Source organism: Heloderma suspectum, chromosome 3 (genome assembly GCF_057233095.1).
Source record: "Heloderma suspectum isolate Gila_16-S chromosome 3, 16-S_ref, whole genome shotgun sequence".
Classification (NCBI taxonomy): domain Eukaryota; kingdom Metazoa; phylum Chordata; class Lepidosauria; order Squamata; family Helodermatidae; genus Heloderma; species Heloderma suspectum.
This window is the reverse complement of record NC_139460.1, coordinates 273,148,268-273,176,136: the sequence shown is the minus strand read 5'-3', so window position 1 is coordinate 273,176,136 and position 27,869 is coordinate 273,148,268. Positions and strand designations below refer to the sequence as shown.

General features: G+C 44.6%; 1 protein-coding gene across 1 annotated transcript in view; it reads right to left on the bottom strand.

Annotated features, from left to right (window-relative positions):
- LOC146351296 (uncharacterized) overlaps positions 1-27,869 on the bottom strand; it is a 97,961-nt gene that overhangs the window by 35,983 nt on the left and 34,109 nt on the right. Inside the window, exon 2 of the mRNA XM_084847037.1 lies at positions 1,035-1,184. Coding sequence (XP_084703163.1) covers positions 1,035-1,184 — 150 coding nt within the window. The remainder of the gene's footprint in view (positions 1-1,034; positions 1,185-27,869) is intronic.

The following is a 27,869-nucleotide window of genomic DNA, read 5'->3' as shown; positions in this document are numbered from 1 at the left end:
GTCTAGAGTGTGAATGGACCCTGTGTAGCAGCAGTGCTCAATAGACTGAATCTTCTGTCAATAAACTTTGGCTGCCTTTGCACTTAATGCTGAGCCACATTTTATATTAACTATGGTTTGTTGCTTTAGCCATGAATTGGCTTGCCGACGAGAAAATAAACTGCAGCTTGCTTTCCCTATTTCTGGTTAGTTTCTCTGCCACCCATTTTGCTATCCTTCAGAGCAATGTTGTTTTCAGGCTGCTCTTGGTGGGCACCTCTGCTTCAGGGTGGACAACAGTGCAAACAAGCCAGGGATAAGCCACAGTTGTGGGTTCAGATATCAGAACAAGCCATGGTTTAAACTAGAGCTGTGCAGAAATGGCCTCTCAAAATTCTCCACCCTATTTGTGGGCAGAGAAATTGCAGGGACAATTTCACTGAATTTCTCCAAGGAGAGCAGAAATTCTCAGCAGTATCTCACAGATAGGACTCACTATTGGCAAGGGTTCTAGCACAGCTCCTTTCTTTTTTCATGAAGGTTTTTGGAGGTTTTGTGTTGCCACTGCAACACATCAGCATCAACTGTGTTGGCAGGCTGGCCCCCATTTTACATCCACCGCAATGCAGGTATGAGGGGCACAGTGTTGTGTCTAGCTCTAGGGAAGAGGTGGAGCTAGTGCTGTGCCTAATTCTACCCTGCAATTCCCAGAAAGTTTTCTTCCCCCCTGAAAAAGGCTTCCATTGTTCTGCCTCATTCTCAGGCTGTTTTATCACTCATTTTTGTGATGTTTTTGAGTTTGCCTGATCACTGCAAGGCAGGCAAAGGTGCCCTGTGTGTGTTCTTTCCATTATACCTCTTTCCATTGCTCTGCAACCTCCCAGGCTACCTGTGCTTCCTGATCTGAAATAGCCCTATGGGAAGAAGTATCTCATGATGTCTTGCCCTGAGCTTTAATTGAAGTGTGGGAAGCCAAGGAGGCTACAGGCCGCTGGAGATAAGTTTGTTCAATGAAAACACGACACTTGTGTAGGGGTGTATGAAACCCCACTTACCTGGCTCCGCTTGGTTCCGCGGCGGGGGGGAGGCAATCCAGTCCTCCCCTCCCCCGGAATCCTGCCTGGCTGGCTCTGCTCCACAGCCAGTCCACGGAGTCACCAGCCAGGCCGATCCACGCAACAGGGCCTCCATCCACTGCCGGGCTGCTGCGGATGCAAATGGTATATATTTACGTATATATTTACATAGCCTATCACGGCTAAAGCAGGGACGCAAATGGCAGCCGCTATGCCATTTGCATCCCTGTCTTTTGCTGTGATAGGCTACGTAGATACTTACTACATAAATATATACGTAGCCTATCATGGCCTAGCATAGGGACGCAAATGGCATCCCCTAAACAGGACACCATTTGCGGCTGCAGCAGCCCGGAAGATGACCCAGAGCCACTGCCAGAACCGCTGCTGGAGCCGCCACCAGGTAGGTCCGTTCCGGGGATTTGGGGGGAGGGCGGGGGGGGTAGTCCGTTCCACAACAGACTCCAGGGGGCCGGATTCTAAAGAATCTGGCCTCACTGGAGTCTGTGGTGCAATTATCCAACATCCCTACACTTGTGCACACTTCTCCGCCACTTCCTAAGTAAGATAAGCATAAGAACCCTGAACTCTGAAATTTTCTTCACCACTGAATTTCTTTTGACATCAATTTCTTTTCTATCAAATTGAATGAGAATGGTCGAAAAAAATGTGGGAGGCATTTTTGGCACAGCACTAGTTTAAAAAAACTAGACCTTGTAAGCCAACAACAAACCTTATTTATGGTTTACAGCTGGCTAATAAACAATGGATTGGTTGCAGGGATGAGTTCGGACACAATGACAAGCCAGATTTCAACAAACCACATAATGGCTAAGCATTATGTGTGAACCAGGCCTTTGTCTCAAGCACACAGAGAATATTGTATTTGGGAAGAGGTGCAATATCCAATGTTTTAAAACCTATTATTTAAAAAAAAAAAACCAGAAAGGAAGCAATTTTAAAATTTAATTTTTTGTATCATAAAATATAGCATTGCTATCTAATTGAAATTTATTAGCAGTATTCCTGCCCAAAAAATTCCCCATCCCCACTCTTTGCAAAATAATATGCAAGTTATTAAAGGAAACACTCACTGCTTTCGTGTGAGCCACTCATACCATAGAAATATCTTCCTGGGTGGCATGTGATTGCCTTGACTTTTCTTCTCCTCGAGAATATCAGTTCATGTACATTTTTCTGCACAGTTTTTTGTGTCCACAGATTTTATTTTGTGTACAATTATAAATGGCTCTCAAAGTACCAGAGTCTCCTGAGTGTCGTTGCTCTCCCATTCTGCCCACCACTAAGAGAATTATAATAATTAATCATCATTAAATCCCAGTGGCTGTATGTTTGACTTCCACTTAAATCACTTGCATTCATGAAGCAAAGGGCAATGAGTTGAAACATTAGCTCTGAATGTGTTCTGTACTCTAAGGGCTCTCTGAAGGACTGTGAGCAATAACATTTGCCAGGTGCAGACTGTTTAAGGCGAGATCCCCACTGCTGGAATAAAAGATACATTTCATTATCTCAAAATACAACCAGTGGGTGTTTGTTCCTTAGATGCTTCTAGTTTCCTTTATCCTCTTGGTGGTTTAGAACAAAGGATTGGCAACAGATAACAACATAACAGTTGTTATGTCATTAGACGTGTGCTTTTTGTTTCAGAAGGGCCTATCTGTTGGTTTAAAGTAGGGATGTATAACACACACACCCGTCCGGTCTGGGGGAGGGTCTGTGGAGGGGCAATTCAGGCTACTCAGGACCCCGTGGAATCCTCTGGAGCCCAGCCACATCCACAGGAGTTGGTGGACCGGCTCTCCAGCTCCCTATAAGATGCTTCTCCCTGTATCTCCCTCAAATGAGACCAGATTCCAAAGAATCTGACCTCCAGAGTCCGTGGCAGAGTGGCTGCATTTACCTCTGGGTCCAGAGGAGTTCTTGCAGGGTGGATCTCCAGCTCCCTATAAGATGCAATACGCTAATGGCAGCTGCCATGAATGGCATATTGTATGCCATTTGTGGCCGTAAAGCAGTGACCTAAATTGCAGCCATATTTAGGTCAAACTCAGTGCTTTACGGCTCTATTTAGGCCAAAGTAAGTGCTTTACGGCCGCAAATGGCATACAATACGCCATTTACGGCTGTAACTTTCCTGTGATAAGCTAATGGCAGCCTCCATTAACGTATCACATCTTATAGGGAGCTGGAGATCCACCCCACAAAAACTCCTCTGACCCAGAGGTAAATGCAGCCACTCTGCCACGGACTCTGCCAGTCAGATTCTTTGGAATCTGGTCTCATTTGAGTCCATGGCAAGATTCTCCAGCATCCCTAGTTTAAGGCAAGGCTGGGGAACTCTTTCAGCCTGAGGGCTGAATTCAATTTTGGAGAAGCTCTTAGGGGGTCACATTCCAGCGGTAGCCAGGGCCAAAGCCAAAAGGGGTGGGGCCAAAAATACAAAAAAAATGAACAAACCCCAGCATATTGTAGCTTCAAGCTCTTCCTGATAGTCACTAAGCCTTAGGAGAGGCATGTCACCTTTTTAGAACGGGGAAAGAACTGCACAAAAGCTGTGAAGCCATCAAACCATTGGAGGTTGGGGGAAAGGGGTATATTCATCTAGATAACCAGACTGGAGGGCTGGATTGAGACCCCAGGAGGGCCAGATTTGGCCCTTGGCCTGAGGTTCCCTAACCACGGTTTAAGGCATCTATGTAAAACCCAATATGCCAAAGATAAAATTAATATCTTGTCTGTTCAGGAATATTTGCAATTCCTGCTTTCCTCAGTTCTTTATAAACCCAATAAGTCTTCCAATCAAACCAACTAGACTTTCAGAGGAACTTAGGGTCTGTGATTCTTATTTGGCAGGACATACCACTGAATTCAAAGAAAAATGAAGAGGAACTAGGGATTGTGGAGAATTCCACCATGGATTTCAGTGAAGCCAAATGCACTGGCATTCGGCCCCCCGAAAACCGTGGCAGAACGGCCTGCCCCCCCACTCCCCCCTGCGGATTCCCGCCGGGACAAAGCTTACCTGGGGCAGATGTTCCGGGCGGCGGCGGCTCCGCTGGTGGCGGCGGCAGTGGCTGGTCTTTCGACCGGCTGCCACAGCCACCATTTGCATCCTGGTCTTTGCCATGATAGGCTACATAAGCATTTACGTAGCCTATCACAGCAAGCCAAGCAAAAAAAAAAAACAGTGTACGCAAACGGCGGCGGCTACAGTGACCGCCATTTGCGTTCCCTATTTTTCGCCATTTTAGCCTATGTAAATGTTTACGTAGGCTATTATGGCAAAAAAAAGGGGGGGAATGCAAATAGCGTAGTGGGCGCTATTTGCATTCCTTTTTTCCTGGCATTTTAGCCTACGTAAATTTTTTAAAAAAATATTTAAACTAAAAAAAAGGAATGCCGTAGCAGCCGCCATTTGCATACGCTGGTTTTTTTGGGGGGGTGCCCAGCCATGATAGGCTACGTAAATACTTACATAGCCTATCACGGCAGCCTGGCTGGACACTGCCATTTGCGTCCGCACCAGCCTGCCCACAGCCAGAGGTCCGGCTGCGGACAGCCCTGGCCAGCTGCTCTGCGAAGCCACTACAGAGCGGAGCTGGCCGGGCAGGATTCCGGGGGGGAGGACCGGATCACCTCCGCCCCCCATCGAGGATTCCGGGGGAAGGGACGGAGCGACCACCTGAGTTCCGCCCCTGACGTTTCCCTCTTAGCTCTGCGCTGTAATCTAGCATCTCTTAGGTCACAGCCCCCGCTCTCCTCCTCCTCCTCCCAGCTTCTCACAGAGGGGGGAAAGGGGGGGCATCAGGCCCAGCCAGCTGGGAGGTGGTAACCTGAGAAGCACACCTACCCATATCTGAACTGCTTGGGAAAATGCATCCCCAAGTTCTGGCTGTTCCTCTTCTGAATCTGAGCTGCTAATATCTCCCTGTGCTCAGAATCAGTCCTGACACCACCCTCCCAAAAGATTGCTAAAACATTTTGCCCCCCAAAATGTGTTGACTGAATGGTCCAGCAAGTGGGGGGGGGGTGCAACAGCTCTATACTTTACATTTTAAGGTGTCTAAAATCGTAGCTGCGCACATAAAATATGTAACGTGTGAAGCAGTGGAGGCTGTTGGCTCTGAGTTTGGTGGGGCTTTGAATCCTTCTGGGTTTTAGTCAGAACCAGCCAGAATTCTAAAGGAGCTGTCCAAGGTGCTGAACCCCACCCCCAAAATTAAGCTCAGCACCTTGGATAGCTCCTTTAGAATTCTGGCTGGTTCTGACTAAACCCAGAATGGATTTACAGCCCCACTGAAATCAGAGCCACCAACCTCCACTGGTGTGAAGTTGCACTAGGTCTATAGTGTAGCTATGTCATAAGCATCTGCTAAGCATATTGTAACTTGCTAAAAAAAAACAACAACTACAACAACCCATTGCAACATGTTTCTTGCTTTCTCAGAAACGAAGAGCTGCAACAGCACATCATTCCTTTATGAAAGTGCAATAGCTCTACCATGCTGTGTGTGTTCTTTCCTTTGTGCAGATAAATGTGGCAAACTTCACAAAGAAAGAATAAGAAATGATGTATCACACACACACACACACACACACACACAGCAGCACTAATGGTTCCTTCTACAGCATCCCTCTAATTCCCTGAGAAGTGTCATCTGAGGTAGAAATCTGCACAAAAACAGATAAATGAGAAACAAGGAAAGGCCTGCTCTGAATTATTATTATTATGAAGGGGAATATAGTGAAGTTACAAATGAGCTCCACGTCCCAGAACTATCTTCTTCAAATTACACCTGAGTAGCAATCCTAAGTCTTACCAGAAGGAAAATGACTTCATGCTGCAATGGCTTGTTTGAAGATGTATGAGCAAAATTTAAAGCAAAAGGCATTCCTGGGTCTGTATGTACCACCTTTCCTGAAATATGTTTATGGGTAAAGCTGCAGCCACAAGCTGAGCTCATATAAACTTCACTCGACATTGCTTCGCCCAAAATGAAAAATCAATTATTCACATCCTCAAGTACCCAGTCTTTGAAATATATACACAACTGGGTAATAGCACTCCCTGGTTATGTGCAAAGATGTTTCAGGAAAAGCTAGCTACTTTATCTTTCTTTTTCAAATATTGATCCCTCTTTCCTAGATATCACAAAATGTATGTTGTGCTTCAGAAAGTTTGTGGTCTTGCAATGGCTATGAGGAGTCAGTGTCCTCTTAATGGTGCAAAGTCAAAGGAACTCCAGCAATTATCTGAAACCACCAAACTATATAAATGATGTGCTGCTGCTACTGTAAATTGCTGAACAATGGATATATCTACCAAAGCCCTTTGTTCTGTAATGATAGGTGATTCATACACTGCAAGTGAAGGTTTGTGGTGAATTCTACAAACATTTCCCATGACCAAACATGTACACAAATGCACTGGGTGAATGGTTCAAGTGCACAACCACGCTACCTAGTAGGCTCCTGAAGTGATTAAGAGTAGCTGGAATTATTTTATTATCAGGCAAAAAGTTGCAGACACAACTTTAGGTGCTGCTGTGGTGCTAGCTGAAAGATCGGTGTATCTCAGCTTAGGATATGAGACCACGGAAGCGTCTTCGGACCGCGCTGGCTCTTTGGCTTAGAAATGGAGATGAGCACCACACCCGGACACGACTGGTTGGGGACAACTTTACCTTTCTATCTCAGAGAAAGCCTCTCCACAGCCTCTCCAACTCCCTAACATCACTTAAAATGGGTTGGACAGGCCCTGCTTTGAATGCCGTAATCCAAAGGGATTGGGATACTGGCGAAGAAGAGCAGGGTCTTTTGCACAAGAGCTTCTGGAATGAGCTGCCAGAGGAGGATCTCCATTGTACTTCCTTGTTAAGAGTTCTGGAGCTTTGCAAATCTTATTTAAGCAAGCTTTTTTGAGCTGAACGGTTGGGGGACGACTAATCAGTGGTGCTGATTGGAAGGATCTGGATGTTTGCTGCTAACGTTTTATGGATTTTTAAAATTCAAAATAAGTGTTATGATGGTGTCTCATTCCAGCCCTCACACTGGTGTGTGGCTTAGATTCCCAGCTTACTGGTGCGACTGTGACAGGATGTTGTCCAGCAGGTCAGGGACTGAGGTGTTCAACACAGCAGTGGGGCTGTCCAGCAAAGGAGTCACTAAGAGGAATTATGCAGTATAAGGTGTTGCATTAGCAATTGCTAAGTGCCAACCCAGCTGCTCCATTGTTGTTGTTGTTCAGTCGTTAAGTCGTGTCCGACTCTTCGTGACCCCATGGACCATAGCACGCCAGGCCTTCCTGTCCTCCGCTCTCTCCCAGAGTGTGCTCAAGTTCATAGCTGCTCCATAGATGGCCCTTTTGCCCCACCTCTTCCTAGAGAGTCCTGCTCTGGAGGATAAGTTGGGTACAGCCTCCTCCCTTCAAGTAGGGTTCAGGATTGGAAGGCCAGAAGGCCTCCGCACCTTCAATTCGAGGCTTCTGCTCAGATATGCCACTGCCTCTGCTCCTGGAGGATCTTGAAGGATCTGGAGTGTGGGGAGACACAGCAGTCTCTCCAATTCTGCCCCCCCCCCAAGCAGGAGATCTTCCTAGGGGGTGGTCTCAGGGGGTTGTCAGTGTCCTCCACCTCCATGTGAACCCCATAGGTGCCAGGGCTGACAACAGGGCCCTCCTTCTCTGAGGAAGTCTTATCTGGTCCTGGCGGAACATTGGTGGGGCATGACAGATGGTTTCAGTAAGCTTCCTAAACCAATGCAGAGAGATGGAGTAAAAATGTTCAAACTAAATCTACATGCAAATAAAAAGTGCACAAGGAAAAATACCAGAGGAAGAAACTGTGAGGCAGGGCTGAGAGTATATAAGCCACAATATTATGCTAATTTATTCTCAAAAAAGGAGTTGAATAGGACTCTGGTCAAGACAAGAAATCCTTGCACTCCAAGCCAAAATATGTCGCACGCACGCACGCGTGTGTGTGTGTGTGTGTGTGTGAAAGGGGGGGGAAGAGAAGGAGGGAGAGAGAAAGAGAGAATGAGAGCGAGTGCATGCATTTTAATAGCTGGAGAAGGAAGTAGCTGAAACACATAGAAGGAGAGATAAAATTAGGTGGATGAACTGAAGGTTAATGGACTGGATTTGGTGTAAGGCACTAAGACATAAGGCTTATCAGAATGACCAAGCAAACAGGAAAAGGTTATGGATTCCAGGATCAAGGGATTCTTCTTTGCAAAATGTGTAAAGATTTCAGAGTCTACTGACCTCATTTATTGATTTATTTTATTTAAACGTGTGTTTTTTAATCCACAGGGCATCGAACAACATTAAAATCAAATACAAAAGATAATAGCTCTCATAATAAAAATAAGAACAGTTCATCCAAACAGCAGCAGACCATGAAGCAGAACTTCCAATAAAGCCATAGCAGTATTCATACCAGTCTAAAAGCACAACACTGGAACAACATAGTCTTACCAGGCAGAAAGCAAATCACACAAACCTGGGGAGGAAGTTGGCACCACCACAGAAAAGGCCCTGCCCCACATGCCCAGCCATTGTATCTCAAATGGTATGGACACATAGAGCAGGGTCTTTAAGGAAGATCTTAATGTTTGGGTAAGCTCATATGATATCCATTCTATAGCTGTCATTATGCAGTACACACCAAGTCCAAATACTAATGCTAATGAATGGTAAGATAGTTTCATTGCTATTTTTCACTAATCACAGATCTACCTCCTTCGCTACGCTCAGTTTATTTTTATACTATGCGTTCGCTCAACAGATGTCTCCACTTCAACCACCTTCCTGTTTCATCTTGTCAGTGGCAATTTCCCCATCAGAAGGGGTTTGTTGAATTGAGTCTCTATCAATGTGTTGGACTCCTCTAATCCCTCCTCTGCTTTTCCCAGAAGCGATCATCATCATAATGAAGGTTGATGTCAAACATTACCTACGTGCTGCTTCTTTAAATTTTGTGTTTGCTCTAGCTGTTTTTGCCTGGGAGTAGGATGAGCTCCATTGGCTCTGAGTGCAGTGTGAGCAAACTTCCCATTTCACAGGAGGTGCTAGTGTTTCAGGGCAAATCTGATAAGGAAAGGAACCACATTCAAGCCATGCTCCTGCAGATGTAACAAATAAAGGAAAGAAAATGGGTTAGGAGCCCATTCTTATACAGAATGGCAGTTCCCATCCATTTCTATCAGAATCTTTATTTTCAAGGATCTGCTGCCCATTTGGTCTCTGGAAGAGTGTTTGGCTTATCCACATGATGGAATCAAAACTATGCTGTTGGTTGCAGGGTAACTGACAAATCAGCTAACAGAGTCTGGTATACCTGGTGAGCTATTAGGGATGGGGAAAATTTCATTAGGTCCTCGTTTTCAAGTAAGCCAACCTAATTTGCACTTCCCGGACTAATATGAGGATTGGAATAACTTTTAGCCTTCAGATTGTGCATTTCTCCCAATTTTGTGACACTGATCTAAAGTCAAAAATTGCATACAAAAATGCACATATTGTTGGAAGTTACGTCCAGAAAGATATGCGTTACGGAAATTTGTGCACAAAAAAATGTTTATATTAGGGAAAGTTGCATACAAAATAAAGGTGAATTTGATGCATTTTTTAAATGAAGAAATTGCACAGAACAGACGTATGATTGAATACATGTGAAACTGAAACATGTGACATGGCCCAGAAATAGACTGATTCGTCCATCTCTACTAGCAATGGAGTGTGGATGGTCAGTGAAAGAAAAGGCATTGCTGTCGTTAGAGTAGACCACTCCCCAGCTCAGGTCCAATCAACAATTTTCAGTACCTATCACTATGGCTCTTCCTGCCATGAATTCTCTGAGCTCTGGAGGTCTCTCAGATTTCTGTGCTCTGCAGGATAAAGCCCTACATTAAATGCAATCTGAGCTGGTGACTAATACAATGCCAGTGACAATGAGATAATTTTACATTTCTATCTCTTCTTATGAAACTGAACTGAAAAATTATGAACCTTTTATATAAGCTTGCATCGCCTGGGGCTTTCTGGCCTACAATGTATTCATTACATTGCCCATTTCTGTTAGAGAACATGATAATAGAAATTTGACAAATAGCATTCCTTAGATAATGTGACTCTAACAAATGAGGCAATCATTATTTCTTGGAGACAATATTTCACGGAGTGTGCAAGACAGTTTGTCAGCTGTGGTCACAATAACATGAGAATAGTTATTGCTAAAGAGACTGGTGGTTTAACTACACTGGAGATCTACTTTGAAGTGAATGTTTCTGTTATGGGCTGTCACTCCAAGAAGGTCTTATGAGAATTCAGTGGTTCTGGTAGAAAAGCTCCTCTGAGGGAAAGGGGGAGAGCATTATGTACTAGACCAGTCTTCCCCAACCTGGTGTCCTCCAGATGTGTTAGACTACAACTCCCATTATCTCCATCCAACATGGCCTTTGGACATACTGGGGAAGGCAGTCCTAGTCAATGGATCCTCCTGTGTTACATGCAGTACAATCCTTTGCATGTATACTCAGAAGTAAGTCCCACTGTGTTCAGTGATGCTAACTCCCAGATAGCTGTGCACGGGATTGCAGTTCCTAGGCACACTGAAGTAATATCTTATCGAACTGGATGTGATTACTTCTGAAAAAACCTACTTAGGGTTGGGTTGTATATTAGACCTAAGGAGGGGATAGAAATTACCGCATACACTGTAGGAGAAGCCTCTAGGTAGCTTACTCTGTTCATCTCTTAGTGCAGGGATAGGGTCTTCCAGCTTGTGAGCCTAGTCTAGCCTGTGGAGGTTCCCCATCCAGCCTGCAGAGCCTTCATGAATTCCTCTGGGGGCACGACTTGGCCTAGAGGCCCCGCCCCCTGGAAGAATCCCCAGTCTCCAATCTCCGCTCTTCAATTTGGGAGGGCAAGCAATGCACAGGGAAATCCCCCTGTTATCTCTGATCAGTGATTGGAGATCATAGTGAGGATGTGGGCACACATGATGCCAGGGACTCAGCCTCCCAGTGCCATTCAAGTCTTCCCTCTAGCGCCTCTTACCACCCCCAATGGGGACAGTGAGTGCCATATGATGGAGATGCCCAGCTCAGCTGACACTGGGAGGAGAGGCCTCTCCCAGTGCCAGCTGAGTCTTCTTTCATGCGCCCCTTGGTGCCTCCAATGGGCCCCCTGATGGAGATGGAAAGAGGCGTGCAAAGGAGGTGCCCAATCCAGCCAGTACTTGGAGGAGCTGCGTCTCACAGCACCAGCCAGGTCCCATTCCCTGTGCTGAGAGAAGGAGGTCATCTGGTCCACTGATCTCATCTGGCCCACGGAAGGCCCAGTGGGGGCAATTCAGCCCCCCACCTTAACATTGTTTCCTACCCATCTCTTAGTGGATACTTTTTCCTGATGGTCCCCTCCTGTGTCACAGAGTGGTAGGCGGCAGTATTGCAACCGAAACTCTCCCCACGACCTGAGTTCGATCCCAGTGGAAGCCAGGTCCCAGGTAGCTGGCTCAGGTCGATTCAGCCTTCCATCCTTCCAAGGTCGGTAAAATGAGTACCCAGCTTGCTGGGGGAAAGGTAGTCATGACTGGGGAAGGCAATGGCAAACCACCCCGCTATAGTCTGCCATGAAAATGCCCTCTAGGGGTCAGTAATGACTCGGTGCTTGCACAGGAGGAACCTTTCCTACCTTTCCTTTTCCTTCCTGCCTCCAAGGGAAAGAAGAAAGATAAGGGGAGATAACACAATGAACAGAGAAAGGCAGGAAGCCACTCTTCTTCCCTGCATGTATCATTAATACACACGCGTACACAGAGAGAGAGCTTTCTCTGCTTGCTAGAGGGGGAGACTTTAGAACTCCCCGACTGGGGGGCTGCTCTGCTATGGTGAGGGTAACTTCTCGCCAAGCTGTGCACTAACCTAATACACAGTGTTACTATAACAGGAATCCAATTCCTGTTTTTTTCTCTTTATAAAATGCTTCTTTCAAAAGCCTGGCTTACCATCCTTTCACTTTGTGCCCAAATCTTAGCACTTCTTGCTTGCCCATGTCAATTATTCACAACAGGTTTCCATTCAAGAAAAGCAAACTGGCTGCATTGATGTAGCTCCCTCTTATAAATTGGTCATAATCTTATAAATGTGATCGACATTTCCATGCATTTTTATCTTCTCTTTTCCCTTTGCTCTGAACCTTCGAGAGAAGACTTCCTGGGCCGAGGGAGGACAGTCCAAACCCTCCAAACTCCCTTTCTGCCACTGTACAATTTCTTGCCAGAAAGGAAAAAAAAATGTTTGCCCTGAAGCAAAACGTTGCTCTTAAAACACTTCCTTAATTAGTTCTCTAACAGTGTAATCCTATATATGTCTACTCAGAAGTAAGCACCACTGAGTTTATTTATTTATTTATTTATTTATTTATTTATTTCTATACTGCCCGATAGCCAAAGTTCTCTGGGTGGTTCACAAAAGTTAAAACCATAAAGCGCAGCATAAAACAATATAAAATATGAAAGCCTAAAACCACAACATAACAGTACAACCAGAATAAAACCTAGCAGCAATGCAGGAGTTTAAAATACAGATTTAAAACACCAAAGCTAAAAGACTAGGAAGCTAAAATGCTAAAATACTGAGAGAATAAAAAGGTCTTCACCTGGTGCCGGAAGGAATACAACATAGGTGCCAGGCAAACTTCTTTAGGGAGCTCATTCCACAGCTGGGGTGCCACAGCAGAAAAGGTCCTCTTCCTGGTAGCCACCCACCTCAGTCAGATTACTCCCAGGTGTGTACTGTTGTGTATTCATTCAGTCGCTTCCAACTCTTTGTGACTTCATGGACCAGCCCACACCAGAGCTTCCTGTCGGCCGTTGCCACCCCCAGCTCCCCCAAGGTCGAGTCCATCACCTCCAGAATATCATCCATCCATCTTGCTCTTGGTCGGCCCCTCTTCCTTTTGCCTTCCACCTTTCCTAGCATCAGCATCTTCTCCAGGGTATTCTGTCTTTTCATTATGTGGCCAAAGTACTTCAGTTTAGCCTTTAATATCCTTCCCTCAAGTGAGCAGTCTGGCTTTATTTCCTGGAGTATGGACTGGTTTGATCTTCTTGCAGTCCAAGGCACTCACAGAATTTTCCTCCAACACCACAGTTCAAAAGCATCTATCTTCCTCTGCTCAGCCTTCCTTATGGTCCAGCTCTCACAGCCATAGGTTACTACAGGGAATACCATTGCTCAGGTGTGTATAGGTGACTCCTAAACTGGAGAGTGCAACCCCTCACACAATGTATTGTTATTTCAGAACTGAACAATTGTTCAACAGATATGTTCCAAAAGGCTAATATTATGGCTGGGGGGAAATTTTAATGCTCATCTACAAGCTTTTTTTTTCTTTTAGGAATCTCAGTGGGCCAAATGTGGCTTGCCAGGCCTTTCCATCTGGTCCACTGAACTCTCCCTAGGCCACACCCTTCACTGGCCCTGCTCAGCACACTTTCCCCATGGCCAATGTGGAAATCAATCCGGCTGGCAAAGCAGGGATAGCATGCTCTCCTTCACCAGCCCTATATAGGCAATGGGACTGGTAAAGCAGAGTGCTGTCTCCCTGAATCACCAACCTGATACTCACCATGGAGGAAGGAGCAGGCATAGCATGGTGGGGAAGGAAGAGCCTGAAAAGTTAGCATGTGGGGATGTATGAATGAGAGTGTGTGGATGTGCATGAAGAAATCTGTGAGAGTTTATGTGTAGCTGGGGATGGATCCATGTATGTGTACAGACATGTGTGTGTGTGTGTGTGTGTACATGTGTGTGGGGGGGTGGCCCTGTCCACTTCTTGCTTCAGCCTCATCCTCTTATGAGATGTGGCCCCTGGAAGGTTAGCCACAAGGGAATGTGGCCTTCCAACTGCAAAAGGTTCTCTGTGGTAAAAATCCATTTTTAGCCTCCAGTCTTGCGTAATGTTGAACATATATTTCAGATCCCTAAGTACCAGCATCATGTTTCTAGGAGCCTCAGGTTGTTTCAGCCCTAGATATTGCTCCATCAGTTTTTAATGACTGTTATACCTAAATAATTTGTTTCATGAGGCATTTCATAAATACAGCAACAGTGCAGCCCTATGGGGCGTGGGAAGGCACCCCAGAGGCCATAGGATATTTCAGATCTCCATCTCCAAGGGTGGAGAGAGAGGTCCAACCTCAGAGGGGAGGTCCAGCGTTGGAACCGCACTCCCAGCCCTTGCAGAAACCTCCACAGCTCTTACATCTCTGATGTCGGAGCTCCAATGTTAGAGACGGGAGGAAAGCTGCAGATCAGGGGAATGTTGTAGGTGGATCGGGGGAGGCTGCAATGGGAGGACAATAGGTTTAAAAAGAAGACAGGATGGAAAGGAGGCACATGGTGTCCTTCCTTGCTGAGCTTCTCCAAGCTCAGTAGAGCTTTGGATGCTGCCTGCAGGGTGACACGGGCTCCAACACTGGAGCTCTCCACGTCATCCATTACGATTGCTCTGTAAATAAGAAATAAATACTGAGCACAGCTCAAGCAATAAAAATTCAAGGGCAGGTGCAATTAATGACACATCCACAACATGCAATCACCTATTTGGTGTGCAGTCACTTCTTTGGATCCATAGTCATAGTGGAGGAAATGCAAAACAGCCAGTCTAGATGCACCCTGGAGCTACGTAAAATGGTTTAGATGTGAGCCTTTAAATATGCAGAGGCAATTCACCCCCTCGAAAAAAAAATGGGTTATTTGTTCTGTTGTTGTTGTTCAGTCGTTCAGTCATGTCCGACTCTTCGTGACCCCATGGACCATAGCACGCCAGGCCTTCCTGTCCTGCGCTCTCTCCCGGAGCATGCTCAAGTCCATATTCATTGCATCAGTGATGCTATCTAGCCATCTCATCCTCTGCCGTCCCCTTCTCCTTTAGCCTTCGGTCTTTCCCAGCATCAGGGTCTTTTCCAGAGAGTTTTCTCTTTGCATTAGGTGGCCAAAATATTTCAGCTTCAGCTTCAGTATCTGTCCTTCCAATGAGCACTCAGGGTTGATTTCCTTTAGGATGAACTGATTTGAACTCCTTGCAGTCCAGGGGACTCGTAAGAGTCTTCTCCAGCACCACAGTTCGAAAGCATCAATGCTTCGGTGCTCAGCCATCCTTATAGTCCAGCTCTCACAGCCATACGTTACTACTGGGAAAACCATCGCTTTGATTAGACGGACCTTTGTCGGCAAGGTGATGTCTCTGCTTCTTACTATGCTGTCTAGGTTTGCCATAGCTTTCCTCCCAAGGAGCAAGCGTCTTTTAATTCCATGGCTACAGTCACCATCTGCGGTGATCTTGGAGCCCAAGAAAATAAAATCTGTCATTACTTCCATTTCTTCCCCTTCCATATGCCAGGAAGTGATGGGGCCAGATGCCATGATCTTCGTTTTTTTAATGTTGAGTTTCAAACCGGCTTTTGCACTCTCCTCTTTCACCCTCAACAAGAGGCTCTTGAGATCCTCTTCGCTTTCTGCCATTAGGGTGATATCATCTGCGTATCTGAGGTTGTTGATAATTCTCCCAGCAATCTTAATTCCGACCTGTGATTCATCCAACCCGGCGTTTCTCATGATGTACTCTGCATATAAGTTAAATCAGCAGGGAGACAATATGCAGTCTTGTCGTACTCCTTTCCCAATTTTGAACCAATCGGTTGTTCCATGTCTGGTTCTTACTGTTGCTTCTTGACCCTCCTACAGGTTTCTCAGGAGACAGGTAAGGTGGTCTGGTACCCCCATCTCTTTCAGAATTGGCCACAGTTTGTTGTGATCCACACAATCAAAGGCTTTAGCGTAGTCAATGAAGCAGAAATAGACGTTTTTCTGGAATTCTCTTGCTTTCTCCATGATCCAGCGAACGTTGGCGATTTGATCTCTAGTTCCTCTGCCTCTTCAAAACCCAGCTTGTACTTCCGGTAGTTCTCAGTTCACATACTGCTGAAGCCAAGGCTTGCGGAAACAGCAACTGCAATATCGGTTCACATTAGAGTTTCAAGGTGGCCACCTGGTGCCCTCTCTCTTCACCTGCAGCTGCTGCTTTTACTTCTACACACAGTTTTGCATAGCTCAATTTCCCACCATCATCCCATAGTCCTGGGTTAACATCCCTCTCTTCCAGAAGCTGTACAATCCAAGGCAGCAGGCAGCATGAGAAAAATGGGTCTACGTATGAAGTTGTGCTAAACTTCCATTTCTGCTTAACAAATTCAACTAAATGAATTCAAACTTGGGGGCAGACAGTTTCTTACATTCTAATTTTTTTCCATTAGCTCAGCCTATGGTGCAACGTGAGTGTCATGTAGATCTCTCATCAGCTCTTCCTTTACAGAACACTCACAGCCTGCCAAACCTCTTATGATCTGTGCCATCTAACTGACAGTAGAGGTCAAATGGATGAAATAAAGTGATGCATAATTGCATCTGAGAAGTGTATTTGAGTGACAGCTGCAGATCATCTGCAAGAAAAACCCATGGTTTCTTCCCCAGCTTGACAGGACGAGCTGTACTGTGCTTAGCTGTGGAAGAAGGCTGGAGGAGCAGCACACGGCAGCACGGCTCAGCTAATGGTTAATAAAGGAAACAAAGAACGTCTGCTGTCGGTCCTGACCCCAGGTCACTGCCTCAATCGAGCTGCCATATCTGCTTTGCCATTCTCCTACATCTGCTTCAGCTTGTGGCTCCAGTATTTGCTTCCAAGTACTGCGCAGAAGGAATGAGGGATGTCAGCGTACAAGAAAAGTGTAGCTTAATAAGAGAGAGGCATCTGAAACGTACACTTTCATTTGGCAGGTTTGTTGATTTGTTTCAGTCCTGAAGCTCCTACACTTCCTTTATTTCTGGGCTGATTTATCCCCCTGTTCCATCCTCATCTCCATTCCACGATCTTTCTCCTCTTCCTGCTCCTCCCTCCTCCTCCTTCTCCCTCCTCTCCCCCAGCTGCCTCTCTTTCCTTTCACTGTCTCTTCATACCAACCTGCTCTTTCTTTGCTATTCATTTCTCAACTGTTATGGGTTAGGGAAAGTAGGATGGGATGATGTTTTGTTGGTATTACCACTGTATCCATTTATTGTTTATATTGTATAAAACTAAGGCAATAAAATTCACAATACAAATGAAAGTCCATTGCAATGGTTTCACCATCTCAGATGCATTGCCTTTTCCAAAGCCAAATCAAATAGACATTCTTGGACACTGAAATAGGGTCGACTTTTTTCTTCTTTCTTCAGTGTAGAGCTTACACATTTTTGTTTAAATATAAACTGCACTTCAGAAGTATAAACATTTTTATAATTATACACAAACTTTCACTTATAAACTCTCATCTGCTAAAATGAAAGTGATACACTATCAAAACAAATATGAAAGGGGGAGGTGAAAAATCCAGTACTGAAGAGGAAACCACAAAGAGAGAAAGAGAGAGAGAGAGAGAGAGAGACTAAATGTGTGTGTGTGTGTGTGTGTGTGTGTGTGTGAAAGAGAGAGAGAGAGAGAGAGAGAGAGAGAGAACAACATGACATGGAAGAGCATGTAATAAGGGGTTGTGTTGCTAGGCACTAATGATGTTCCAGACATGTCGAATAGGTGCACGTCACACATGCACAATTACATTTTGTACAATTTAAATGGCATATTTGCTAGGGGGAAATATCATCCTCCCAACAAGAAAACAGTGGTTTGAGTGATAGGAAAATATAGTACCCCTGCAAACAGAAGCACTTCCCTGAGGAAAGGGGTCTGGATCTGCCCGAAGTGAGTAACTGCTGTACAATCATTGTGCAATGCAATGCTATTCGGGGAAGACCCTGTGAACACATGCACTGTAGCAGTTTTGTTGTTAAGAAACATCATGGCTGAGCCCAAAGAGGTGGCCTGGCCACAACTTCACCCATGAAGCAGGTTTGATGAAGTGAGCAAGGCAAAGATATCAAGTCATACAGGTGAGTGAAATATATATGACCTGTTGAATATTTCTGGGGTCTACTCTTTGTTTTTCTTTTTTAAAACCATGTCTTTGGTAGACTGTTTCCCTTGGATATCATTTTTTAGGAAAAGGCTGAAAGGGACACGCATTGTTTGGATATTAAACAGGCAACAACTTCATTTTGGGCTTTTGCGTAAAAGTTAAAGTGGGTAAGTGTGGTTAGTGGGTGCAACAGCCATAGGTAGCCAACCAACAAATTCTGCTCAGTTCTCCAGACAGCATCAACAGTGTGTTTTAACTGTGACTGTGACTCCCTGTAACACCTCCACACTTTGTGTATGCAGGGTCTGTTTTTAAAATTTGCCATTTTGAAAAATAAGAATAACAGGATAGCTGTGTATTATCATCTATCCTCTATTATTCTCAAATACTTATGAACTTTGAATAAACATTCCAAATGATAGAATGGACCCATCCACCATCTTAAACAATTGAAGTACTTGAGGGAAATGGACTTACTCATTCTGGTTCAGCACATTGATTCAGTGCTACAGCAATGTTGATTTGGTGCTATGGCAACCAAATTCAAACCTAGCCTCGCTTCTTTTCCCATCCTGCACTGCTTTTTCCATCCCAGTCCTAAGCTATGACAAACATAAGCCAGTGCAGCGTAGCCCTCTGGGAGAATGTTGAGAATTCAAACCAGTTTGACTATGACAGGCTACAGTAAGAGGGAGAGGTGCTGATGAAACTGTAAGCAGCATCCATTCCTTCACTTCATTTATTATATTTGGGCAGCAGGTGTGGGGGGAGAGATCCTGAAGAAGGGTTCTGAGGAAACTGAAGCAGGAAAAGCAGAGACCGAAAGGAGGGGTCCTGAGGAGGCTGAGAAAAGAGCAGGAAAGAGAGCAGCAGCAGCAGCATTCTGCCTTTCCCCCAGTGACCAGTCAGCAGTGGCTCCATAACCAAGACACCGAGGCCTAGTACAGCTGTCTCTGAGTCCCGGACTGCACAGTTAGAGACAGGCCTTAAGAAATAACCCTACACTGGCAGACTATATAACTATTAGACTCCATTCCCTCAATTTATTGATGGATTTGATTTGTGCCCCACCTTCATACCAAGAAAAATGGCACCCGAGGCTGCTTACAATCATAAATAAAACTTAAACAATAATAAAATAAGTGCATTAAAACACAATTAAAAATACAACAATAACAGAATAAAAACAGAATCCGACCCAACAGACCCACTTATGTCCCTGCTTGAATAAAAAGGTCTTTGCCTGCCAATGGAAGGAGAGCAGAGAAGGTGCAAACCTAACCTCCCTAAGCAGGACATTCTACAGCCTGGGTGCAGCCAACAAGAAGATGTCATCTCATGTCACCACCAAATGCACCTCTGAAGGCATCGGTCTTGAAAGAAGGTCCTCTCCCAAAGATCTTTAGACCTGGGCAGGCCTGTCTGGAGAAGGCGGTCTTTCAGGTAGCCTTGACCCAAGCTGTATAGGGCTTTATAGGTCATAACCAGCATGTTGAATTGTGCCCGGAAACAGACCGGTAGCCATTGAAGCTGTTGTAACAAGGGAGCTGCATGCTTCCCATAATCAGTTTGGCTGCAGCAATCTGGACTAGCTGAAGTTTCTGAACAGTTTTCAAAGGAAGCGCCATGTAGAGTGTTTTACAGTTGTCCTAACCAGATGTAACCAAAGCTAGGGTATCTATGGATTTTGTAAAATCCTTTCTGTCTGCATTTCGCAGATTGGTGGGTGCCTTTTTTTCCACTGTCTGCTCATTGACGGAATCAGATTTTTTCCAGTTTCCCGGATGTGTGCAAATTTGCACTTGTGCAAATTCATAATTCCCCCCAGAACGCACAGTTCCCACCACTGCCACCATGCACATTTTCATGCTTTAGCCTAGGGGGGAAATGAGCATTTTCAGCTGGTGTTTTGTTTTTGTTTTTTTCATATCTTCCTATGACTAAATTTGCGTAAAAATTCTGGAAAGTAAAAAAAAATGTACTGCAGGTCCGTGGAATACGTGGAAATCAGGTAAAGCCAGTCCACTGTGGAATCCATGGGTCAGATTCATAGAAATCCAAACTCATTGGATTCCATTGGATATTTCTCTGACATTCCTAACTAAGGCATGTGTGACCATGGCAGATCAGACATCTCTAGGAATGGGCACAGTTGGCACACTAACCTCACTGAGCAAATGTACTCCTGGACACTGCCAAGACCTGGACATCCAGTTTCAGGGCTGGGCCCAGAAGTATGCAACAAACTGAGAGCCTGAGTCTTCAGGGGGAGTGTCAGCCCATCCAACACAGGTTGGGTCCCTATTCTCTGATCTCCCTGTCGACTAACCAGGAGCACCATTGCCTTGTCTGGCTGAAGCTTCCATCTGTTTGCCCTCATCTAGGGCTGCATGGGTGGGCAATGTTACACCTGTGGGCATCAGGAGGTGCCACCGAGGTGCCCCACCCTTCCTTCCTTCCTTCCTTCCTTCCTTCCTTCCTTCCTTCCTTCTTTTTCTTTTCTTTTTTAATAACAAAATTTCTTACTGGAAGCTGGGATCACTTCAAAGCAAAGTAAGGGCCTGTAGCTGCTCCCATCTTCTTTTCCCATGAATGCTCTGGGACATTCTTTGGAAATGAAGATAGGAAGCAACTGCAAGCCATTGCTTTCATTTTCAGTATGCCCATTTTGTGGTGGAGCCCAGGGCAGTTTCACAAATTGCCAAGGGTGCCCACAGGCCCAGAAAGGCTGACTGTTCCTGCACTGCTGTATGAACCCAGGCCCCAAGGTCTCCACCACTCAAAAGGGTTGATGGTAAGAAAAGTGGGGTTACAAATATATAACAGCATGCAAGGCAAAAAAAAAAAAAACATTTACAGCAGAATCAATGAGAATGTAACCCCACCCAGCTCACTCAACAACCTTGAAGAGTCAAGAAGGCAAAAGGAGGAAGGCAAAACAACCTGACATCACATCAATGAGCCAATTGTGGCTGTCAGGAACAATTCTTTCCCAGCCCTGCAAATCAGCAGCAACTGGCCGAAGCCCATCAGACTGCATTTAAGGATGCGAAGTGTTGTGTACACAGCCTGCTTCAGAAGCAGGAAAGAAGAGGACACAGCATGGAAAGGGCTGCCACCAGCCTACCACACACAACCACTGGTTAACCTAAAAGACTGCCCAGGCAGGTGCTGCTGTGGGATTTGAATTTCCTGCCAAACCCCCAATTGGTTTTCTCCATGAGCCTCCACAGCAGAGGCTGATCCTGCAAAATCTCTCCCCGCTCACCTAACAAGGCAGCAAGGATTCCAATTCTGCTGCTTGAATAACCTAAGCCTTTATACCCTTTCCCCTATTCCACTCGTGCATGAGCTAGACCAACATAAATTAATCGACTGTATCGTATTGTGCATTTTTAATGGCCTTCTAAAGGGGGCGAAAGTTCGAAATCTGCAAATGTGCCTCTTGATATACATTTTTATTGAAAGAAATGAGACCAGAACTAAACTCTCTTTTCATTAAAGCCTGCATATTTCATAGACAGCGGAAGCACTTAAGAGAGGGGGGAAAGTCTACGATTTTGAAATAGCTAAAAACTCCTCGTTGCAATTCACAGGGGTCTTCTTAATAATAAAATAATCCATTTGAAGTATTCTAGATTAGTGCAGGGCCAAGGAAGTAAGTTTCCTCCTGGGGGTCATAATGCTTTCAACCTTTAAAAGGACATAAAAGATGTACACCCTAAATGGACAAACAAAGGTATGATATGAAGTCGTGTGCATTTAATAGCATATCCATTTTCTTTGCCTTTTACCATTTTGACTGGAGATATTCAGTGCAAAGACATAACAAAGATGGTATTTTTTAGCCTCTCAATAAATATAGATGCATGAAGATACAAATTATAGGAAAGTTAGTATTTCATTATTGCATTTTATGACAGTTATTTAATTCAGCATGATTGAGTTATAATTTATTAAATAAAACAACTATATAAATATATTGGTTACTAAGTTGCCAGTTTTTTATTACTTCAATATACACAGTCCAATTCTACTAAATTTCTATAGGCCTTAAAAGGGAAATAGACTCAACAAAAGTCAAAGGCTCGTATGGTTGAAGGTTGCCTGTTCCTACAGCCAACAATTAGAAAATCCATGATATATTATTATTACCAGATTCCTTTGACCTTTCAGACCAATGGATTTGGGGCAGTCATTTGTAGGTACATGAACAGAACATAGATGTTCAGCACATGAGTATATCATGCCCTTAGGAACTTATGTTAACTTTTAATCATATTAGCCACAGTGTTTCTACCACTAAAGTCAAACTATATCTGTCGTATTTATATGATGGCCAATGTTTATACAGAAATATTCACTTCCTGTAAGATTTTCTTCTTAGGAGGACCTGGGTCCGCTCAGGATAACACACAATGGATAACATTTCTGATTTGTAAAGAAAGCAGAGACTATTAATTTTTTTATCAAAATTCACAAATTTCTCCATATTTGGAACAAAAAGAACTTGACATTTTAAAAATTCAAGTGTGGGAGAAACCAAAATTGACAGATTCGTCCATCCAGGCCCAGTGCTTTGAGTGCTTAGCTCTTCAACGTCTGGATTTTAATCCATATGTGTTAGTGCTTAATTATGGCGGCCGGTCACTTCTTTTTTCTAACAGGTGCCTCATCTCTAACAGCTACATGGCAGGCAGGCACATCATGGTCCTTTCCATGCTGGGAATAGCTGTACCTATTGAATTTGGCTGGTGCAGATGGGTGAGAGTTAAGTTTCAGTTCATTTTTTTTATCAGAAGTTACCAACATTTGCAAATGTCTTCATATTTGAGACAGGAAGAACTTGAGATTGGACTCGATGGCCTTGTAGGCCTCTTCCAACCCTACTATTCTATGAGATTTTAAAAATTCAGATGTGGAAGAAAATGAAACTGACAGATTTGCACATCCCTAGTCTTGATCAGTTCAAACTACCCTACAATTGCACTTATTTCACATGCCAGCAAGGTTATACTCAAAATCCTACAAGTTAGGCTTCAGCAGTATGTGAACCAAGAACTACCAGAAGTACAAGCTGGGTTTCGAAGAGGCAGAGGAACTAGAGATCAAATCGCCATCATTCGCTGCATCATGGAGAAAGCAAGAGAATTCCAGAAAAATGTCTATTTCTGCATCATTGACTACACTAAAGCCTTTGATTGTGTGGATCACAACAAACTGTGGCAAATTCTTAAAGAGATGGGAGTACCAGAACACCTTACCTGTCTCCTGAGAAACCTGTAGGAGGGTCAAGAAGCAACAGTAAGAACCAGACATGGAACAACCGATTGGTTCAAAATTGGGAAAGGAGTACGACAAGGCTGCATATTGTCGCCCTGCTTATTTAACTTATATGCAGAGTACATCATGAGAAACGCCGGGTTGGATGAATCACAGGTCGGAATTAAGATTGCCGGGAGAATTATCAACAACCTCAGATAAGCAGACAATACCACCCTAATGGCAGAAAGCGAAGAGGATCTGAAGAGCCTCTTGTTGAGGGTGAAAGTGAAGAGTGCAAAACCTGGTTTGAAACTCAACATTAAAAAAATGAAGATCATGGCATCTGGCCCCATCACTTCCTGGCATATGGAAGGGAAAGAAATGGAAGCAGTGACAGATTTTATTTTCTTGGGCTCCAAGATCAACGCAGACAGTGACTGTAGCCATGAAATTAAAAGACGCTTGCTCCTGGGGAGGAAAGCTATGGCAAACCTAGACAGCATAGTAAGAAGCAGAGACATCACATTGCCGACAAAGGTTCGTATAATCAAAGCTATGGTTTTCCCAGTAGCAACGTATGGCTGTGAGAGCTGGACTATAAGGAAGGCTGAGCGCCGAAGCATTGATGCTTTCGAACTGTGGTGCTGGAGAAGCCCCTTACAAGTCCCCTGGACTGCAAGGAGGTCAAATCAGTCAATCCTAAAGGAAATCAACCCTGAGTGCTCATTGGAAGGACAGATACTGAAGCTGAAGCTCAAATATTTTGGCCACCTAATGCGAAGAGAAAACTCCCTGGAAAAGACCCTGATGCTGGGAGAGACTGAAGGCAAAAGGAGAAGCGGACGGCAGAGGATGAGATGGCTAGATAGCATCACCGATGCAATGAATATGAACTTGAGCACACTCCGGGAGAGAGCGGAGGACAGGAAGGCCTGGCATGCTATGGTCCATGGGGTCATGAAGAGTCGGACATGACTTAACGACTGAACAACAAGTCTTGATCATCCACAGCTTTGGTGACCTTTTCTTAAAATCAGCTTTCTCCTTCCTGGTAATATTGACATCAACATGTAGCCAATCCGATTTTGCTATGTGTTGTCACTGAGGACAGAGATAGCTTACAACAGGGGTCCCCAACCTTTTTGGACCCATCAGCACTTCTGGGAATTTGAGGAGTTGTTGTGGGCACTACCACAAAATGGGTCATGGTGGATGTGGCTAGTCACATAGTGGCTGCCATGGGGGCCTGGGTCATCAAAAGTGAGCTAATGAGGTGGGCGGAGGGAAGACCTAGGCTAGAGGCTAGAAAGTGAAAGAAAGAAAGAAAGAAAGAAAGAAAGAAAGAAAGCAAGAAAGCAAGAAAGCAAGCAGGCCAGGGATGGGGGAAGAGAGAGAATTAATGAGGAAAGGGGTTTTGGAAAGAGAAATAGTGGGGCTAGAGACTGGGAGTGGGGAGAGAGAGAGAGAGAGAGAGAGCGCACAAGGGGGAAAGGTCTGTGTGGTTGGAAGATGGAACAGGGCCAAAAAGCAACGCTTTCCTTCTCTGCCTGCCTGCTAACAGCTGATCTGTAGCAGGTACAGGAACAGGAAGGAGGACCTGGTGTCCTCATGTTTTTCAAGGATTATATTAAAAATATTTTTTTGATGGGGGCAGGGAGTGGAGAACTTTGTGGGTGCTGCTGGAGATCCTTGCACATGCTGTGGCACCTGTGGGACCCAGGCTTACAGAGTTGATTCAGGATTTGTTTTGTGATGCTCTGTAATGTCACTGAGGGCGAAGCTTATTCCATAAGCATTGGCTCATTTTGAGTTAGTTTCCTTTGTCCTCAATGAAGTTGTCACATAGGCCAAATCTGATTTGCTGTGTAACACAGTGAGCTGGATCCAGATTTAGAGCGGGCCCACTGGAATTGATTTCAGTTAGTCATGACTGTCTTAAGTACCACTGATTTCAATGGATCAACTCTAAGTATGACTACATCTGGATTCCACCTAATCTCACTGTTACTAGAAGAAGGCAATTGAAAAAAAACTGAACTGAAGCAGCAACAACTGAGTCTGTGAACACCAGAAAACAGGCACAGAAAATGTAAGTTTCAGTTTTAGGATTCTTTTGAGGAAATATTTGGGGGGCCTTGAAGGCTCTTTTTCATGCCAAACGTATTTGCTGGGGGACAATTGTCTCAGAATTACTCACATTCAAACTCTGCAACCTTCAGACTTGCTGGTATCTCTTGATTGCTTTGTTTTTTCCAGGTTTATAGATTAAGTCTCATAAGTCTCTTATGTCTCTTAAGATGGAGGGAACAATCCTATGGCAGCTAGTCAGCAGCTAGAGGGCCATAGGGAATGTCAGTTTCCAGGAACCAACCTTCCCCACCTCCCATGCTGCCTCGCAGGCAGCTCGGAACAGCCCCACACTCTGCGCTTGGAAGGGGAGTGTGGAGCAGCCAAAACGGGGCATTCCGGGGAGCGTTCTGAGGTGGGGAAGGCAGAAATGCCAGTACGACTTATCCAATGTGTCATCTGGCCACCACTTCTCCCGCTCCACCTCCCTGCAGCTAGACAGCCGAAATTGGCTGTCGTCTAACCACAAATGCCAGGTGGCTGAAGCGCAGAGGGGACAATCCCCTCCGTGCTTCTCCTGCCCGGCATTGGATAGGTGGTCGCCTCCAAGTTCAGAGGCAGGCACCTATCCCTGTAGGATTGCACCCTAAGTCTCTTAAGATCAGCTCATTATTACCATTGCATGTTTACTCAGATTCATGAGACTTTCTCCCAGTAAGTTTGCCTGCATTGTATTCTTAGATGTCAAATATCAAATAATCTACTGAAGTAGAGCAATGCCTTTATTAGGATCAACCAAAATGTCACAAAATAGTGGGCAAGCTTTCAAGTTCTTCAGAACTCTAAATCAGGCTGGATGTTAAGCAAAACAGGGAGAGGGCGAAAATCAGCCAACATGGTGTCAGAGAGACTTCATGTCTGCCATTGTAACCATCTAAGATGGAGCCCTGGGGGAATTTCTTTTTCCCAGCAGTCACTGGTGCAAACTACAAAATTTTAGTGCCTAGCAAAGTCACAGTCACTCTATTTGTATACCAGTTTTCTTCTTGGCAATTGAATTATTGATGTATTATTTTTGATACTGATGTTTTATTAAGTGTTTTTTAATGTTCTGAATTTTCTTTAATATGGACAGAATACGAATTTGTTGTTTTTGTTTTCCCCCTTTTTGTGTGTCATGCTTTGTTATGAATATCTTTGACCTTGCTAGCTGCTACTGCCCATCAGTCCAGCTTTTTTTCTTCCCTCATGACACCTGAAGTGGTACAGCCTGCAGAGGCCACGGTTTTCTGTTTCCAGGATGCCCCACCATGCTAACCCTACAGTCCCAAAGCTATTCATTCCAAGGGGCTCCCACTCATGTCTGTAGATCTGTTCCCTTGTGAGTGATTCCAGAAGCAATGCTTATTTAAAGCTTTGTGTAAAAGATCTGCATTTTAATAATGAAATGCCACAGTGATTCTGTTAGCATAACTTTAGCATGTGCTGCAAAATGGAATTATAACTTTGGCTAAAATTGCCTTGGAGTCTTCACTATACTCTTTAGACATTTCCCTTGAAATAGCCTGATTGAACAAGATGCTACTTCAGAAATGAAAAGCCTTCAAGTGCCAGCAGCAAGCAGATACCATGGCTTCCAGCCAACAAAACACTTAAGCATGTGCATACATTTGAGCACACATGTAGCTTCATGGAGATCAATGGGGCTGACTCAAAGCCCACTGAAGTCACCAGGAGCTTGTAAAATGATGCCCTTACAGTTACTCTTGTACTTAGGCCCTGATCCAGCAGAGCACTTATCAGATCAATGATGTCAGGTAGTCAGTCCAGGGAACTGACTGAAGAGAGATGAGGCTGGAGAATAGTAATGATTAGCTGAGTCACACTTGAGAACAAATAGAACAAGTGTGATGTGACGGTAATTACTGCCTCAGTAGAAGAAGAGCAATTTACCCCAACAGAAAAGGGTGATGAAGTCCAGTGACTGAGTGCAGTTTGCCTAGGCAGCAGCATCAACTTTTTGGAGTGAAATGCATTCTATGTTTTACATTCTTCCTCAAAAGGGGACAAACGATTGTGGTTAAATAATGAAAAGGCTCCACAAGTATCTTTTGATAGACCTAGGCATGGTTCTTTGTTTGTACCATGTTGTGTACTATGCTGTGGGCAATGCTAACCTTTCTCACACTCTAGCAAAAGGGTTGTGTCAAGGTGAATGTGGCACTTGTTAAAAATTGTGGAAAAAATCAAGGTACGTGGGGAACTGAGTGTAAACATTCCTCCTCCATCACCACCACATTACATTTGAAATGTCAAAGTACCCCTTAGGAACATAGGAAGCGGTCTTATAATCAGTGGAGGCTGATGGCTCTGATTGCGATGGGGTGTTGAATCCATTCTGGGCTTTATTCAGAATCATCCAGAACTCTAAAGGACTTAT